The sequence below is a fragment of the Tenrec ecaudatus genome, chromosome 16 (assembly GCF_050624435.1).
Source record: "Tenrec ecaudatus isolate mTenEca1 chromosome 16, mTenEca1.hap1, whole genome shotgun sequence".
Classification (NCBI taxonomy): Eukaryota; Metazoa; Chordata; class Mammalia; order Afrosoricida; family Tenrecidae; genus Tenrec; species Tenrec ecaudatus.
This window is the reverse complement of record NC_134545.1, coordinates 41638185-41655369: the sequence shown is the minus strand read 5'-3', so window position 1 is coordinate 41655369 and position 17185 is coordinate 41638185. Positions and strand designations below refer to the sequence as shown.

The 17185-nt window shown below is 43.4% G+C and overlaps 1 protein-coding gene across 3 annotated transcripts in view; it reads right to left on the bottom strand.

Moving 5' to 3' along the window:
• Window positions 1-17185, bottom strand: part of KCNMA1 (potassium calcium-activated channel subfamily M alpha 1) — a 992499-nt gene that overhangs the window by 92702 nt on the left and 882612 nt on the right. For all 3 annotated transcript variants that reach the window (XM_075533804.1, XM_075533802.1, XM_075533801.1), the window contains 2 exons: window positions 13887-14111; window positions 10103-10295 (listed from right to left, as the gene is read on the bottom strand). In XM_075533804.1, the coding sequence (XP_075389919.1) occupies window positions 10103-10295; window positions 13887-14111 (418 nt within the window). The remainder of the gene's footprint in view (window positions 1-10102; window positions 10296-13886; window positions 14112-17185) is intronic.

Sequence of the window (17185 nt, the reverse complement as noted above, 5' to 3'; positions counted from 1 at the left end):
TGAAAGGTCATTGTACAAGCTCCATCCCTCCCTGCTGTCTCAGTTGTACCCTGTATTCCAACCTGATTTTACTGCTCTTGAGCACCCCCTCCCCCCTGTATACCTCTATCTTCTCATGAGGAAACTACAAAAAGCACGTGGAACATTTGGATGGAGTGATAATGGAAAATTTCCAGGAATTTTTTTAAGGCTCCTCCTACTTCATTCTGACTTGAATCAGGTATCTTTATTTCCACCTGCTGAAATCTCATGTGATAATTTAAAGTCTATTTCAAAACATTCTCTTGCCTCTCTGCCCTCTATTTTATCCCCCATAGATTTTGATGCTTTCTTAAGTAATAAACCAGAAATATGAAGCTGGATTAAAGACAGGCAGTTCCAATCTTTATTCATGCTTATCTCCCTAGCAATGCCTACCATGCCCAGATGAACCAGTTACCATGAAAACTGCCTTTGATTCACAGAAACCTTTTTTTGAGAGTCAGAATAGAAGTGTCTGTCCACCATAAAGTTTTCAATGCAGCTTTGTACGAGGGAGATTTCCAGGACTTTCTTCTGAAGTGCGACTGGGACTGGAACCTCTCACCTCTTAGTTAACTGTTGAGTGTGCTAACTGTTTCCATTGCTTCTAAGACCTCTGGGCACACACAGGGACTTCACACGGATATGTGGCATTTGAAAGCAGTAGCTAAGTGTAGGTGAATGTTGTGTCCATAATCAAGAAAGGGACAGCAGAAGAAGCTTAACATCAACACTGAAATTTAGGGTAGACTTTGGAATCCACACACTTCCTCTGGTTTTTGAACAAACAAATGAACAAACAAAAACTGTCTTTTGAGATTGAATAACCTTGTTGTTTCATATCCAGACCATGCTAGATTTCAATTCTGTTACCTTTCCAAGGCTGCGCCAGGAAGAAGGAGTTCTAGCTGTTTCATATCTCTGTCCACACAGACCAAGTGCCTTCAGGTTTGTCCACTGGATAACTAATCGGCTCTATTTACCACCTTGAAATGTGTGATCGCAACAAGGTTTACAAAGCCCACATTTAGGCAGAATATGGTGAGAGGCTAGTGTTTCCATTTAATCTCTCCACCTCCTTTTTGCCTATTTCAGGAAGTGTGTCTCAGGAAATCTGATAATCACCCCAAAATATGACAGAAAAGAGGCAGAACCGGTCAACAGAGCCTACAGGATTTTCTGAAAGAAGGGAAATATTTTCATGGTTAAGAGTCCCAGTTCCTAAGGCTAAAAGTCCCCTTGAAAACTTTATTTAACCTAAGTCCCAGCATCTTCAAAGTTATAATCGAAATCATAACCTCATATCCACATCTCCTCTAAGGACCACCAGATGCGTGGGTTGTACCCCACATGAATTATATCAAAACTGCTGTGATACAGCCAAGCAACAATATCTTTAAGAGTTCCTCAAACTTAATTGTGAGCCCTAATTTAAGAGTAATTAGTTCTTAAGATTTTTACCCTTCTCAATACCTGAAGTGATTACTGAAGATATTAGTGCTCTAGCAAAGTGTGGTGAAGAAATCAGATGGTGCCTGGCTATTAGAAAGCATAGCGTCTGAAGATGAGGGGTCAGCGAAGTCCACACAGAACAAGCACATTGACCTGTGTGACCAAAGGATGTAAAAGAATGAAGACGTAATTACAGAGAGGGAACTATATGATAACTTAAATTCTGAGTACTTGGACTGTAGTGAAAGCCCAAAATCTATTTCCAAAATCTCCACATGTGCTAAGTCTCTGCTGAACTCTCTAAAACCATCCAGCCACTAGACTCCGGCGGTCATGCGAATAGTTTTGTCCTCGGAGTGCATTGGAAAATGAATTACTACAGAGAGAGTGAGCTGAAAATTTAACATGTTATCATTTGTTTTCCCTTTGACCCATTTTTAATTTGGTCCAGTGAGTATTATTTTCTGCTTTCTTTTGAAGTTTATCTGTGCTTTATTTTGTTGTCTCTGATGATTGAGGGTTTTTGTTTTTTTTGCATACTAAAACCAAACTCACTGTCATAGCCCCCTAAAAGACACAGTAGAATTGTCCTTGTGTGGGTTTCTGAGGCTGTATCTCTTTAAAAGATTAGAAAACCTCATCTTTCTCTGGGGGAGTGGCTGATGTCTTCACACTACTGACTTTATGGTTAACAGCCCAACAAGAAAACACTACACAACTAGAGCCACTTTTAATTTGGTGGAAAACTTTTCTCCAAATGAAATCCAGATAGGTAAATATATGGAGACAATAACTAGATTATAGTTCCTTGGGGTTATGAGAGGTGAGGTTGAGAGGCAATAGGGAGTTAATAACAATGGATACAAGAATGAAGCTAGGGATAATAAAAAATGGATTGGGGTAATGATTGTGAAACTCTTTAATGTGTTTAAATCATCGAATTGTATCAAACCGAAGTGAGTGTATGTCAACAGAACTGCACCTACCTACATAGGATAGGCACGGGACACATGCCCGTGGCGAGAGCAGTGGGACTTGGGAGATGAGGGTGGTCGGGGAAAGGGGCAGTAAGCAGGCTGCACCACGGACAGGGGAACAACGGGGGTGTTGGGGTCAATAACAAGGAGGAGATAGAGATCTGAGGTAGGGTTGGGGTGGGGGGTGTCAGAGGACCAGCAAACTAGCTAAGAGGAAGTACCAAGAGGCAGAAGTAAGCAGAAAGTGGCAGTGTGGCAGGAGGAAGGTAAAAGGAAACAGAGGAAGGACAAGGAAGCAAAGCAATGGATAGATGTATAAGCATAGAGGTGTACATATGTAAATACATTAATTCACAAAAATAGAGGTATTGGCCTGTGTACATATATTTATACAGCAATACACTGAGGTAGGGGATGGACTTCTGGCCTCTGCTCATACCCTCCCACAATACAAGAACACTCTGTGCTAACCAATCAGCAGTCTGAGATGTTCACCCTCCTGACACAATCACTGAAGATAAAATGGGTGCATAAGCAAATGTGGTGAAGAGGGCTGATGGTGCCTGGCTATTAAAAGATATAACATCTTGGGTCTTAAAGGCTTGAAGTTACACAAGCCACCATTCAGCCGTGAATCAACAAGTCCGCATGGAAGAAGAACACCACCAGTGGGATCATGAGGAGTCCTAGGAATCAGGTAATAGGCATCAGCAGGCACAAAACAAACAAAAATATATTATTGAGAATGAGGGGGGCTGGAGTGGAGATCCAAAGACCATCTGTAGACGGTGGAACAATCTCCCCACAGCAGGCCCGCAGGGAGAGAATGAGTCACCAGGTTGCAGTAAAGCATCGATGAAACACACTATATTCCTTGGTTCCTTGAGGCTTCCTCACCCCCTTCCCCCACTACCTTGGCCCCAGTGGTGCTTCCAAGACTAGACCAAAGTATGTACACAGGTATAGAAAGGGATGGGAGCTCACGGCACACAGAATCCAGGAGTGGGAATGGTGATAGTAGAAGGGTAGGGGGAAGAGGAATGGAGAAAGGGGGAACCGATCGCAGTGATCGACACATAACCACACACCCCTCTCCAGGGGAAGAACAACAGAAAACATGGGGGAAGGGAGACAGCAGTCAGTGTGAGAGATGAAAATAATAACAATGTACAATCTATCGGGAGGGGTGAGGGTGGGTGGGGGAGGGGGAGGAAAAAAACTGGTGCCGAGGGCTCAATAGAAAGTCAATGTCTAGAAGAGAATGAGGGCAACATATGTACCAACATGCCTGAGTCAATTGATGTATGGATTACGATAAGAGTGGTACAAGCCCCCAATAAAATGATTTTTAAAAATAACTAATTAACAATAAAGCAAAGCATCATCTCTGGATTGAAACAAAGATGAATCTAATCATCCATTTCTTATAAATCTTGATGATTTGCTAAAATTCAAACCATTATCAAGGCATAAACAAATACCAATATGGTAGCTACTGGAAACATATGACTACTTGAATGTACATTTATTAAAATTAAATAGCCAAAAAATTCAGTTCTTCAGCTGCATATCAAGAGCTCAATATCTCACGCACTCAATTCAGGCATAAATTCCCACCCAACAACCTTCTGCAAAGACTTATCAACTAAAAATAAATACCGTAAGGCATCCCCTGAAGCTTCCAGGCCAGGGTTTCTGAAGCTGTTTCCACTCATGGCCCTTCCTTGCCCAAGAAATTTGCACCTCGGGGAAACACTGTCAGAAACACCTCAGATTCATTATATGTTTGATTCTGAATTAATTTCTGGCCACTGTACATTCAGAAATATTTTACTATTGCCATTTTGTTTCACGATCAGTTACAGGACCCCAAATTGGCATGTGGCCCACAGTATTAGAAGCTTTGTTCATTGTGTGATTGCACTGAAATTATTTATGGGGCTCCCTCTCCTACTAATCTGAGCCCATACAAATAGTGGGCGGCTGAATCCAAGTCTCCTTTGCAAGGTGTCCCTTTCATCATACCTGACACAGAGTTGACACTCAGCTGTTCCTCTTTCCCTTAAGTGTTACTCTTATTGGTAGGATAAGCAGGAAGAAACCGTGAGAGGCCTAATCTATAAAATGGACATAAAAGCAAAATGAAGCAGTTAACTCTCCTCTCCTCTCCTCTCTCCAAGTCCTGACGCAAGTGGCACTCTAAAAACCGGCTCTTCTCTCTGCGTACTCTTCCTTCTGAGATTCGGCTCTGTTCCTGCCTTTCAGAGCCACAGAGAAGTAGTCTGGCAAGAGCCACGGTTGTACTAGCTGATTTAAATGGAAATGTTTTCCCCAGATAAATGTGTGTTCAATAATACACCGGCTCTCCAGCCAAAAGGAAGTGACAGGTGCTCTGTAAATGAAGGCACTTAGTTGTTGGTAAAGAGCTGTAAGTGGTTCTGAGCTGTTTGCTGACCAGCAAGAGTGGCTTCGCCTGCTTTATATAATTGTCACTGCAGTCTCATCTGCTGTATATTAAAACTGCATCCACACACCCAACTGTCACATTGGATGGGCATCCAGAGTAGGGTGTGCTGCCTTTCACGGTAATAGTTTATGACAGCCAGCCATCACGTCTCAGATCTTTACAGAGAGTGTCTGGTTCGGAATCCCTCAGCTGGGTCAGTTCTGACACCATGTGGACTAGAAAAGTGACACCAAACTGCAATGTGCAAAGGGAGGGCAGGAGCAAAGAGAGACTCATAACACCCAGTGGCTAGTGTTTAGACACACATCCCACGAAGACTCCACTTTCACAATAGTAAGGCAGTTTCCATGTTGAATCACGTACACTTAGAAAAACTTCATCAAGATGCATGGATATTCTGAGCCAAGAATACAGGCATTAGTCTGAGTCCATGTGTCTATCCAGATGAGGCCTGGATAGATGGGAACCAAGCTCCCGAGAGAGAACCAAGGTCAAGGTTTCCTAAAGGACTACAGACAGTTGAGGTGGCAGTGGCAAAAAATCTAGGCACCATCACTCAGGGGAAGCGAGTACCATTTCTCAAAATGAAAACCAAAGCTATTTCTGTCAAGCCAATTTCAACTCACGATCATCCCATACATTATAGTGTAGAACTGCCTCCGCCAAGTTTTTTTTTTTTTTTTACCAAAACAGATCACCAGGTCTTTCTTCCACTCTACTACTCAGTGGGATTGAACCACTAACCTTTTAGTTTAGCAGTTGAATCCAATCATTCACCACCCTGGGGCGTCACAACGAAAAGAGTACCTGAAATCCATCTTGTGTCCGTGCATTTTTAATTCTTTTTCATGTTTGGTCATGCCAAATACCCAGATGAAGAGTACAAAAGTGTCTGAAGCGGCAAGGTTTCCCAGTTGGACAGGGAGAGCAGCCATTCGCCTGGACCTTGGGCTAAGAGGCATCCGATGAGTTGGAGTAGAATAAGCAGTCTGAAGGGAGCACATATTATTGGCCCTTTGGGGAGGAAGGAAGCAACACGCCCAAGTTGATAGCCACTGCTGACCATGTTGATGGTCATTGCTGACTATGTTGATGGCCATTGCTGATGAGCCTTTGAAAGACCTGATTGTTACCGGCACAGAATATTCAAAACTAGGGACAGGCCAGGAGCAGAGCAGATGTGGTAGAAAACCTATAAGAAAGAGGTTGGCCTACGGCTTCGGCATTGTCATTGCAAGCTAAAGCGGACTGTTTGCTGGTTACTGTGGGGAATGAATTCAACTTCACTGCTGACCTGGAGTCTAAAAAGTTGCTAGTAGGCATGGAAACACATCTCTGTCTCCTTCTTTTAAAAATAGTTTTATTTGCACTTCATCTCTGTCTTCTAATAGTGTGCGTATACAAACAAAAGAGTGCTCGCTTGATTTTCCTTTGGAGGAAAAAGGAGCTCCCTTCCCTCTTTCTCCAGACCTCTGACAACATTTCCTTGTTCTTGCTTATTCCAGTCCTGGGAAGGGTAGCCAAGGACTTTGAGGGTTGTATGAACTCTAGGTAGATATGTAGAAGAATTTTTTAGCTGCCTGGCCTTCATACAGGATCTGAGAAGTTGGAATAAGGTTTAGCACAGTTGGAAGAGATGCTTAGAGCAGATGCATTTGGAACAAAATTATAAGTTGAGATTCTAGTATATTTACTTTAAAAATCATAATTCTTGAATTGGAAGAAACCAGGCACATAGGGGAATGGAGAGGTTTTCCTGCCCCTCGTGCTCAGCTCCATCTCTGTGCAAAGGGAGAGCTGCTGTCTTCTGATTCCACCAGGGAGTTCCGACCATGCGGGGGAAGGGGGAGGAAGTTGGATTCTAATTGGGTTGACCATGTGTTCATTGGGACATGTTTTATTTGTGTAAAACCTTAATGTGCTTGTGTACAAAACTTTGAAGTAGTGCTTGGGAGTCACTTGGTGAGCTTGTGAAAATGCAGATTCTGATCAAGCAGGTAGGGGATGGGGCCAGAGACTGCATTTCAAAGGAACTTCCAGATAATGTCCATGTTGAGTGGGGGATGTGGGAACCATTCACAAGGGCCTAAAGGCAAGAATCAAGAGCTAGCTTGCCTCTTTCTCTTTCCAGGTCAATTTATAGTCCTCCAAACTCTGGGACCCAGTGGGCTGTACATCTGCTGCTAACTATAAGGTCAGGGGTTTGAATCCACCACCTACTGTGCAGGAGAAAGATGAGGCTTTCTATTTCCATAAAGAGCTATACTCCCAGAAAACCAAAGGGGCAATTCTATTCTTTCCTGGAGGGTCCCTCTGAGTTGAAGTGGACTCAGTGGCAGGGGATTTAGTTTGGTTGATTTTGAAGTGCTTTTCTACCTGCCTCTCTGCGCCAGGCAGGCAGGAAGCAGGTTCTGCCTCCTCAGTGTGCAGCTGGGTCCATGTGTTAGTTGCTCAGCGCAGTCTTCAGGGCCTTGCTGTCCTGTTCTCTCCTGAGGCATAGATGAGTATTGTGGACCCAAAGATTTAAATTTACAAAGAATGATGTGAAGGGTGGCAGTGTGGAGCAGGTGCAATGAAGCATCAGGGTTATGACAGAAGAAGGCAAACATCCTGGCTGTCCCACGTCGGAATAAAATTAGAGACTGACGCCCATTAGAAGGACTGGAGGAGCCAAAGTCCAAAAGGACACCTCTGACTCTCTGCCCTGCTGTACTGAGCTTGCCTAGAGGTCAAGGGTCTTCAAACCCTCTAGGACAGTGGTTCTCAGCCTTCCTAATGCTGCAACTCTTTAATCCAGTTCCTCATGTTGTGGTGACCCCCAACCATCGGAAATATGTGTTTTCTGATGATCTTAGGTGACCCCTGTGAAAGAGTCCTTCGACCCCAAAGGGGTTGTGACCTACAGGTTGAGAACCGCTGCTCTCAGAAGTCATCACCCACTGTCTCAGCCATCAGCAGTGGAGCAGTGCTGCCCAGGAAGCTCCCCTGCCAGCTGCTTCAGACCTCCTGTCTGCTCGGGACTGGCTGAAGCTGCTTTCACTGCACTTCCACCTTTAAATCTCCCCGAGTGCCCTTGGTCCTGGCAGACTCTGGGCCAGGTTTCTTCAAACAATGGGCCCACCGGCCACATGCGGCCCTCCGGGTGTATTTGCCCCATTTGTTTCTTTACTTCAAAATAAGATATGTGCAGTTTGCATAGGAATTTGTTCATAGTTAAAAAAACAAACAAACTATAGTCCAGCCCTCCAACGGGTCTCAGGGACAGTGAACTGGCCCCTGCTTAAAAAGTTCGAGGACCCCTGCTCTAGGCCATAACCACTCAGGGAAGAGGCCCTCCTCACGACCATTCCTGGCTTTGTCATGCCCAGGAGACCTTAGAAGAGAGGCATGGTGGTGATGGGAAAGAAGAGCAGATACTGTAGGACACAGGTCTAGGCTGCATGGTGACATGAAACTTCCAGAGAAACCCAACAGGTGAGAACTTGCCCAACTGTCAGTAAACAGCACTTCCTAATCCAGTGGATTTCCTGGGCGATGCAGACGGTTACTGTGCCAGCCTGCTCAGGAAAAGATGGACAGTTTGTCTTGTAGAAAGAATGCCTCCTCAGACGGGCCCCGTGAGGTGCTTTTGAAAGTCAGCCTTTGAAAATCTCACGGAGCCCAATCCAAGTGGGGCATGCGTGGGGCTGTCCGGCATGGATCAGGATTGGCTCCATGACAACCACCACTTTATTTCCCCATGCAAATCACACGCATGTATACCTGTTTTCCAACTGCTCCCTCACCCTTGAAAGTATTTAGGTAAGCACCCCTACGCCATTAGTGTATCACTATTACAAACATTGGAGAGCAGAGAACAGTAGGCAAGAAAACATAGAAGCTATGCACTAATTGTGGGAAAAGAATATAGCTTTTGTTTTGTTTTTATATCTCACCAGAGTTCACTTAGGCTATATTGGGAACCATGTCATGAGCATTTTACATATAAAGAGAGCCTTTGACCATTGTGCACATGTCCCAGTAGAGTATCCAAACTAAAGCAGTAGCAAGAATATCTTGGCAATCTGTCTCCACAGATAGGTCAACGAATATCGGATGGATCAGAGCGGAACATTGCCCAACGTGCTTGCTTTGGCCATATCATCAGGAAGTACTAATCACTGAAGACATACGTCACATTTGGTGAAGGAGAGAGCCAAGAAGGGTAGGGGACACAGTCGGTGAGAGGTTTCACACAAGAGCTGCAAAGGTGGGCTTGGCTATGCGGCTGAGGCAGGAGCAGCCATGGTTCTGAGGGACATAAAGTCACCAGGTGTTGGCGTCAAACTAGTCGCAGCTCTTTATGCTCCCTCATCCTTGGATCCTGGCATAATGGGATCCAGGAACCCAACTTAAGAACAATGCCACCACTCAGGAGGCCACCGATAACCCCTACAGCCCGTGGCCTTTCTATACGGGGGTGTGACTTGGAGGAAAATGTGTTGCATCCTCTTATGCCAAATTCCTTTCGGCGGTGGCTGTGTGTTGGAGGTCCCCACCGTGCTCCCTTTGGAAGATGCTCAGACATGGCCATTGCCGGCACTGCCTGCTTCTGATCCCAGAGTAAGTGACGAAGAGATCAGAGGCAGACTGAGAAGATCTATGCGTTTATCCGCCTTGAACCTCTCGAGGGGAATGTGTGGGCAGACAGCTGTCACCTCTCACTAAATGACTTTTACGACTTGTAGAGTCCCCCATTCTCTGGCGATTACCATCTCTTGTCCAACACACCTCAGTTGCAGCTCTAACAATGGCAAGGCATAATGCCCCCATCCTAGGTCAATGACAAAAATATGTCGTGGGATAAAACATCGGGCCAGTTCCGCCAGCATCGTTTAAAGACTTTGACATTTAATTGATGATCCTGGTCCAAAATCACTGTTTTGAGAGAGCTGAGGTGGCGCAATCTAAAGGCTTGTCCGTCCTCTCGGAAAGCAGCCGTTTCTGGTGTGGAGCTGTCAAGCCTACTTCCCAGGAAGGTGAGAAGAGGCAGCTGATGCCCCTTTAAAAGCCATCCCAATGCCCGCAGGTTTTACTGCCAGGAAGGCTGATGTGAGCCTCTTTGAATTACCAAGTGAAGGATATCCCTCTTGCCAGCCCCTGTCCCCCGCAGGCAGAGCAGAAAAGTATTAGAGGCTGTCCTTACCTTGGGAATTAGCCTGTAAGACCCCGATGCTGTCATCAAACTGCATAGATTTGATGTTGAGTGATGCCAAGATGCATTCCTTGTCCTGCAGCGAAGTATCATCAATATTATTCTGATTGGCTGACAGGATCACGCACATGTCACAGAGGTTGATGTTGACGGCCCTTAAATCAGCCCGACTTAATGGTGTACCCTTTGGCAAAGGGGGGAAGGGAAAGAAAAGAAAAGCAATGTGAGACCGAGGGAAAAGAAGGGAAGGGGGGCCCAACAAATTAAAGATTGAACCAGAGCTTTGGGAAATTATTTAACAAGTATCTTTTTTCAGCCTTGACATTAAGCCAGCCTAACAGCATTCAAGGGAATCGGAGCTGTGTGCTAATCTAAAGGGTAGTTGGTGCTGACGGCAGCATTTCAGGCCTGCTCTCAATACTCAATCAAGCTCTTCCTAACAAACGGGGGAGGATGACGCCGGGGTTCTACATCTTCTTCCGGCCTGGAAATTGTTTTGATTTAACTAACTGTCCTGTGGCAACCTCTGGCTTTCAGACTGTAACGAGGGGGTGGATTTCAAGTGCCTGTTTGTTTAATAGCAGGTCACTACGATCTCAAGCAAAAGACAGCCGTTCCGACTAGAATTTCCAGTGCAGCCAAAGGGAAATAGCCAAAGAGCATGGTGTGATGAGGTGAGGCTGAGTGCTCTGCCCAGTTTAGAGGGTGGCGGTGGGGAGAGGAAGTTGGTATTAATGCATATCTTGTAAAGGGGAACAGAAAGAAGTTAAGCTTCAAGTCAGATCATTTCATTGTATGTTTCCAATAAGGAAATAAAAGGCAATCAATCACCTAATTTCCCAACAACAGAATCATATATAAATGTATAAACACATCATCAAGCACATGTACAATGGAAGATGAGGCCTGTACCAGGTACAGACATAGAGAATACTATCCATCAATGTGTGTGTGTGTGTGTGTGTGTGTGTGTGTGTGTGTGTGGCAGGGGCATGTTGGTAAAAAGATGTTCTGGAACAACTTGTAAAATATGATGTCATTTATATAAAAAAAAGAACCCACAAGTCAACTATATATTTATGACTACATTTACAAATGGATGTGAATTCATAGAGAAAGCTCTGGAAAAATGCACACTAAACTAATAAAAGTAATTATCATGGGGGAAAAGAAATAGGATTGGCAGATGAAGGGGGAAATTTGATTTTGATTTTATAAACTTTTGTCTTGTTTGAATATTTTATAACAAGAATATATTGGTATATTACTTGTTTAATTAAAAATAAATAGGCCACTAAACATATATTTTCTAAGTGCCGTAATTTAAAAAGACAGTAGAAAAACACAGGGAAAGGTAGCAATGATAGGGAGACCGGGAATACCATTGGAAAATGAATCAAAGGGTCAGTCTTCGAGGATGTAAGCGGGACTCCCGAGGGTTCTGTGTCCTCACAAGGGGTCAAAGCATAGCGTCTCATATCCCACTTCTGGAGGTACAGGGAGTGCATCATGCTAGGGCTCACATTCAGCCATCAGTCTCGTTAGCCCTCCAGCCGGAACTCAGCTTCTGCTCTGCCTGCACAGTCAGCGGTGCTCGCTGCCAGTAGGAGGGGTTAGCAACGACCATATATTTCTGAATGACTTCTTCTCATTCCCTTTCTGGAGAGCTAGCTTCAGAAAGATGGAACTTGGCTGATTAGAGGCAGATCCTCCCCCTCTTTTATGACTCAGTGGCTGTCATATTTCTATTCCTAGCTCCAAAACATTGCTGAGAAGTATAATTATGAGTGAAGAGGTCTTTAGATGTGTGGGTGCTGGGAAGCTTTTAGTGCCAGCCTCTGGACCAGGATCTTCCAAGGGAAGAAGAATGCCTCGTTTCCTGTGATCTTTTGGTATAAAATCGGTCTCAACAACTTCCTGAATCTTTCTGCTAGTGCATAAGCCTCAATTGCTTACATCCATATTCTTTTAATTTTCATCTTGCAGAGAATCCTGCAATAATTGTGATATAAGACAATTCCCATGCAGTTGTCTACACATGATTTCAAAACACAAGTAATACAAAATAGCATACATAGAAATATCTTATGTTTCTCTGGGCTGGCTCTACATGTGGGGTTCTGCTTAAAGAATGAATATGTAAAGACAAAAGTGAAAACCCATTTTGTAAAAAATATGTTGTACTTGAGTATGCTACATTTTGAAGGGCTTGAAAATCAGCCACAAATGTGCATATAGGTGAGTGGGTGTGTACAAAGACCTGCAGAACACACACACACACACACCAAACAAAACAAACACACCCAAGACAAAACATAGGTACCACACACCCAGACAAAACATCACACATACTCAACATATACGTCATTCATACCCACAAATACAACACACACAGACACACACACGAGGCACTCAAAAAGTTTGTGGGGAGAAGTTGAAAACAAATGGATTTGCACCCCCTTTGAAGCCCATGTATTCATGTATCCCACAAATAATTACACATACTCTTTTAAAAGATACTTTTAGAGACCAGTCCAAGCTGTATTTTCAAATCGCCATGAGAAGAACACATATAGAGAATTAGTCATGGGAAGTATATAATCAAATCTGTAACATTTGGGGAATTAACTGGGGATAGATCTATTCACTATGAAGGATAACTTCTTTATCTGTTGGTGACTGTGGTTAATCAGGTCTGTTCACTAAAGTAGTGAGGTTGTAGCGCTTTATTAAACAGAGCTGTCTGACAGTTTCCTTGTTTGTTTAAATATTAAGACACCCTTTAACCAGGCATTATGTAAGGGAAACTTCTTATGTCTTTAATTATGTTACTTAACTTTTTTTTCTTTTGCACAAACAATTTGGGTTAAGTAATGTAATTAAAGTTCTAAGAGCTGATTTAAAGAAAAAATGAATTTTAAGAAGACCTCTTGAAATATACATTAAACTCTGCCTCAGTTTTAGGCAGGTGAAGTTCCAAAAAATATTCAGAGGATTAGTGATATGTGGATATATTTATGTAATGGAGAAATATTATTTGAGAGTTTATGAAAATATACGATGATTAAAAGTTGTTAGTTACACGATTCCTAGATCATGGACATTAGATCCTCACACAAAATTATGGAGTCACAACCGATCCTTTTAGATATGGATCATAAAATTTTATGACCATCACATATGTGTGTGCATGTATGAAGGGGCTTCAAAAAATTGCAAAAAAATCCATTATGTTTTAAACCTATTTTTTAAATGAACGTTTTCAAGCCCTCTGATATGTACCCCCCCACACAAATACATGAACACTCTGATGGATTTTTATATAAATAGGGACTGAGGGCATGTCAAGAAGACATAAATAAAAAGCCCTATTACTCACAATTAGTTACAAACAGAAGGGAGTACAGATCAAGAGATGCCAAGCATTAATAATGGCATAAGTGAAATGCTAGAAATAATTTCATGTGAATTCTATAATTAAGCATCATAGCACCTCAACACACTAAGCTTATGCAGGCAAGCGAAGAAATGTTGAGACACTAATATGGTGAATGCATGTAGTTTAAACTAGCTAAACTTTATCCTGGAGAAATTGAATGAGGATGCAAATTCTTCGAAATCAGATCACCCAGGGTTTGGATGTTCTTAGAGCTAAGGGCTGAGTCCTCAGGTTCATAAGCAGATGAAGAAGCAGATTATATTCATCTCGGGTGTGTGTGTGTGTGTGTGTGTGTGTGTGTGTGAAGAGAAGAAGATGTAATGACGTTGGACTTACAGGCAATATGGACACTTTGGGGAAGTTGTGAAGTGTCTCCCATTCCCGTTTGAGGTACTCAATGGAGCCCACAAACACGATGTGCTTGAGCTCATGGTAATGGAAGTTACTGGCCCGCAGCGGCATCACGAGGTTCCGGAGTCCGATCAGTGCTGAATTGACATCACCAAAGATGCAGACCACAACATGGCCACTCAGGACAGTCATGGCAGCTTCGCTTCGAGTCTGCAACGAGAACAAGTGGACAGGTGCTGGCAAGTGGACCTCATATTAGTTACAGGAAACGTAGAAATAATTGATGCATATCATCTAATACAGAGTCTCTGTTCACTATAATAGACATATGTATTTTGCTTAATGAATGCCCACACACGTGAACACCTATCCTTACTTGATAATATGGTTAAGCGCTCTGATTCCTGCCAAAAGGTTTACTGCTTGAAACCACCCCACAGCCCTGCAGGGGGAAGATCTAGAAGTCTGCTTTGATAAGAGTAGAGCCCAGAAAACAGTAGGGGGAAGGAAGTTCCACTCCGCCACATGCTGTCATTATGAGTCAAAAATCAAACAGATGACACCTAACAACAATGACCGAGAGACACAGAAATAAAAGAGCATTTCCTGTTTTGAAGTGTTTTTAAAGCACCTGCACAATGTTAGCTCTGACTGATTATATGGAGACTCAAGAGGCCTTCTCCTCACTGACTGTAGGGAATGGACTGGTCCTTGTTGCCATGAAATTGTGGATGAAGTGAGCTCTTTTCTACGTCTCCTGCTGAATTAAAGATAAGATGACCAACGCTTTATATTGGCCTCAGCTAAAAAATCGAAAGATACGTTCTCGGCTCATCATTGAGATGTCCCAGGGCTCTTTTCGGCCTTCTAGCCTGGAGTGGATATGCACATCCAATCATCAATGACCCAGTGGGCAGAGAATGATGTCCTAAACTAGAAGTGACAGTTATGGCCCATGGTTGATAGCTGGTCTACTTGTTTTTACATATTCCATGAATTAAGAATAGTTATTACATTAAACATTTTTAGAGAAAGTCAAAAGAAGACTACTTCATAATGTGAAAAGGATACAATATATAAAATTCAAATTCCAGTGAAGCCTTATTGGAACCCAGGCAAACTCAGTAATTATTTATTGTTGTTAGGTGCAATTGAGTTGATTCTAACTCACAGTGGCCCCATGTACAACAAAATGAAACACTGCCCAGTCCTGTGCCATCCTCACAATTGTTCTTATGTGTGAGCCCCTTTTGGCAGCCACTGAATCAGTGTATCTTGTCAAGGGCCTTCCTCGTTTTCTCTGCTCCTCTACTGTAATAAGCATGATGTTCTTCTTCGGAGACTGGCCTCTCCTGAGAATATGTCCAAAGTATGTGAGGCAAAGTCTTGCCATACTTGAGTCTAAGGAGCATTCTGGCTATACTTCTTCCAAGACAGATTTGTTTGTCCTTTTGGCTGTTCATGGTACTTTCAATATTCTTCTCCAGCTTCGGCATTGAAAAGCATCGATTCTTCTTTTGTCATCATTGTTCAATGTCTGGCGTTAACATGATAATGAGGTGATTGACACTACCATGGGTTGGGTCAGGCACACCTCAGTTCTCAAAGTAACATCCTCGTTCTCAACACCTTAAAATGGCTTCCTGCAGCAGACGTACCCAGTGCGATGTGTTGTTTGAGCCGCAAGAGGGTTGTTTATGGATCCAAGTAAACTGTAATCCTTGACCATTTTTATCTTCTCTCCATTCATCAAGATGTTACCTCTTGGTCCAGTTGTGGGGATTTTGGTTTTCTTTACATTAAGTTCTAACCCATTCTGAAGACTGCAATCCTTGTTTTCCCCAATAGTGATTGAAGTCCTCCTCACTGTCAGCAAGCAAGTGCTCCTTAGCTTAGCTATTGTCTGTGGTTGCCTTGGCACTGCAGGAGCAGAGCTGAGTAGTTTCAACAGGAATGGCAAGGCTAGCCAAGCCTAATATTTTACCTGACTCCACACAGAATACATTTGCTCATCCCTTTCCTCAAGCAATGCTGCCTTGTGGGCCACCGGGGATTTCCTGGAGGCACTTAGCTTCAGGAAGAAATTCGAAGGAACCAACCACCATCGAATCAATTCTGACTCATAGTGACCCTATAAGATAGAGTAGAACTTCTCCCTATGGTTTTCTAGACTGTAAATATTTCCAGAAGTAAATATTTTCATCTTTCTCTCTCAGAATTGCTGGTAGGTTTACGTTGCTGACCTTGTCGTTAGTAAGTCAGCATTGTAGTTAGTAACTCAACCAATGGGTTCCTTCCTTCAAAAGAAGGCGCCCAAGTAATCGTTAAAATGGCCAACTAGTCACCTCATGCACAGCCATTGCTCTCGGTCAGTGGATACGGGTGTGTGTTTATGATGCTGCACAATTTTCAGCAGAATTGCCAGGCTAAGACACAGTAGGAAGAAAGGCCTGGTGACCTACTTCCAAAAAAATCAGTGAATGAAACCCTATAACTGTAACAGGCAGCATCCCAACCACTCAAAGGGATGGAGCAGGACAGGGGAGTGTTCAGATCACTGCTTGGATTTTCCATGAACCATGATGAATCGATGACTACAGCTAACTGAAAGGATAGGTGGGCAAGGGCAAAAAAAACCCTCTTTCTATCCTGGGCTTGTATCTCCAAGCACCACAATGAGAGAATGAACTAACACCAGGAGAGGCAGGTCCCAATTCCTCCGGAAATGAAATGGTAATCATTCTTGGTGGAGCTGCTCACTGTGTAAAGGAAGAGTACGACAATGTGGAGTTGAAGTTGGGTGTTCTCTGCTCTTCGGTGTCCAGTGCCTTTTCTCCTCCCCTCCATCCTCCTGTCCATGGGGGAGCCCCCGCTGGGCTTACAAGGTTTGGGTGGAGGGTATTAATGTCTTGGCACATAGCAAACTATTCTGGATTTAATCCCAAGAATTAACCACCGTATTGATTTTTCAAATGCCAATATCAGCAATTCCCATTCATGTCAGGGTTATTACAGTGACCCCCATAGGGAAGAGGAAGATAGCTTTTACTCAAATCATTAGACTAACACAGAAGCCGCCATTGTTACTGGTGCAGGGAGACCTAAGAGACACTCTTCAATAGTTGCCTTGTAATGTTGATCAAGTGAGGATCCACTGGGGAGCTGATACCCGTCCCACCTCTTCAATCAGTCGACTATCTTGGCTGCTTGGAAGTGTGAGTATCTGGGTACCACCAGCAGCGAGTCACACTGCGATAGGTCTCCTAATTACTTTGACTTGTTTA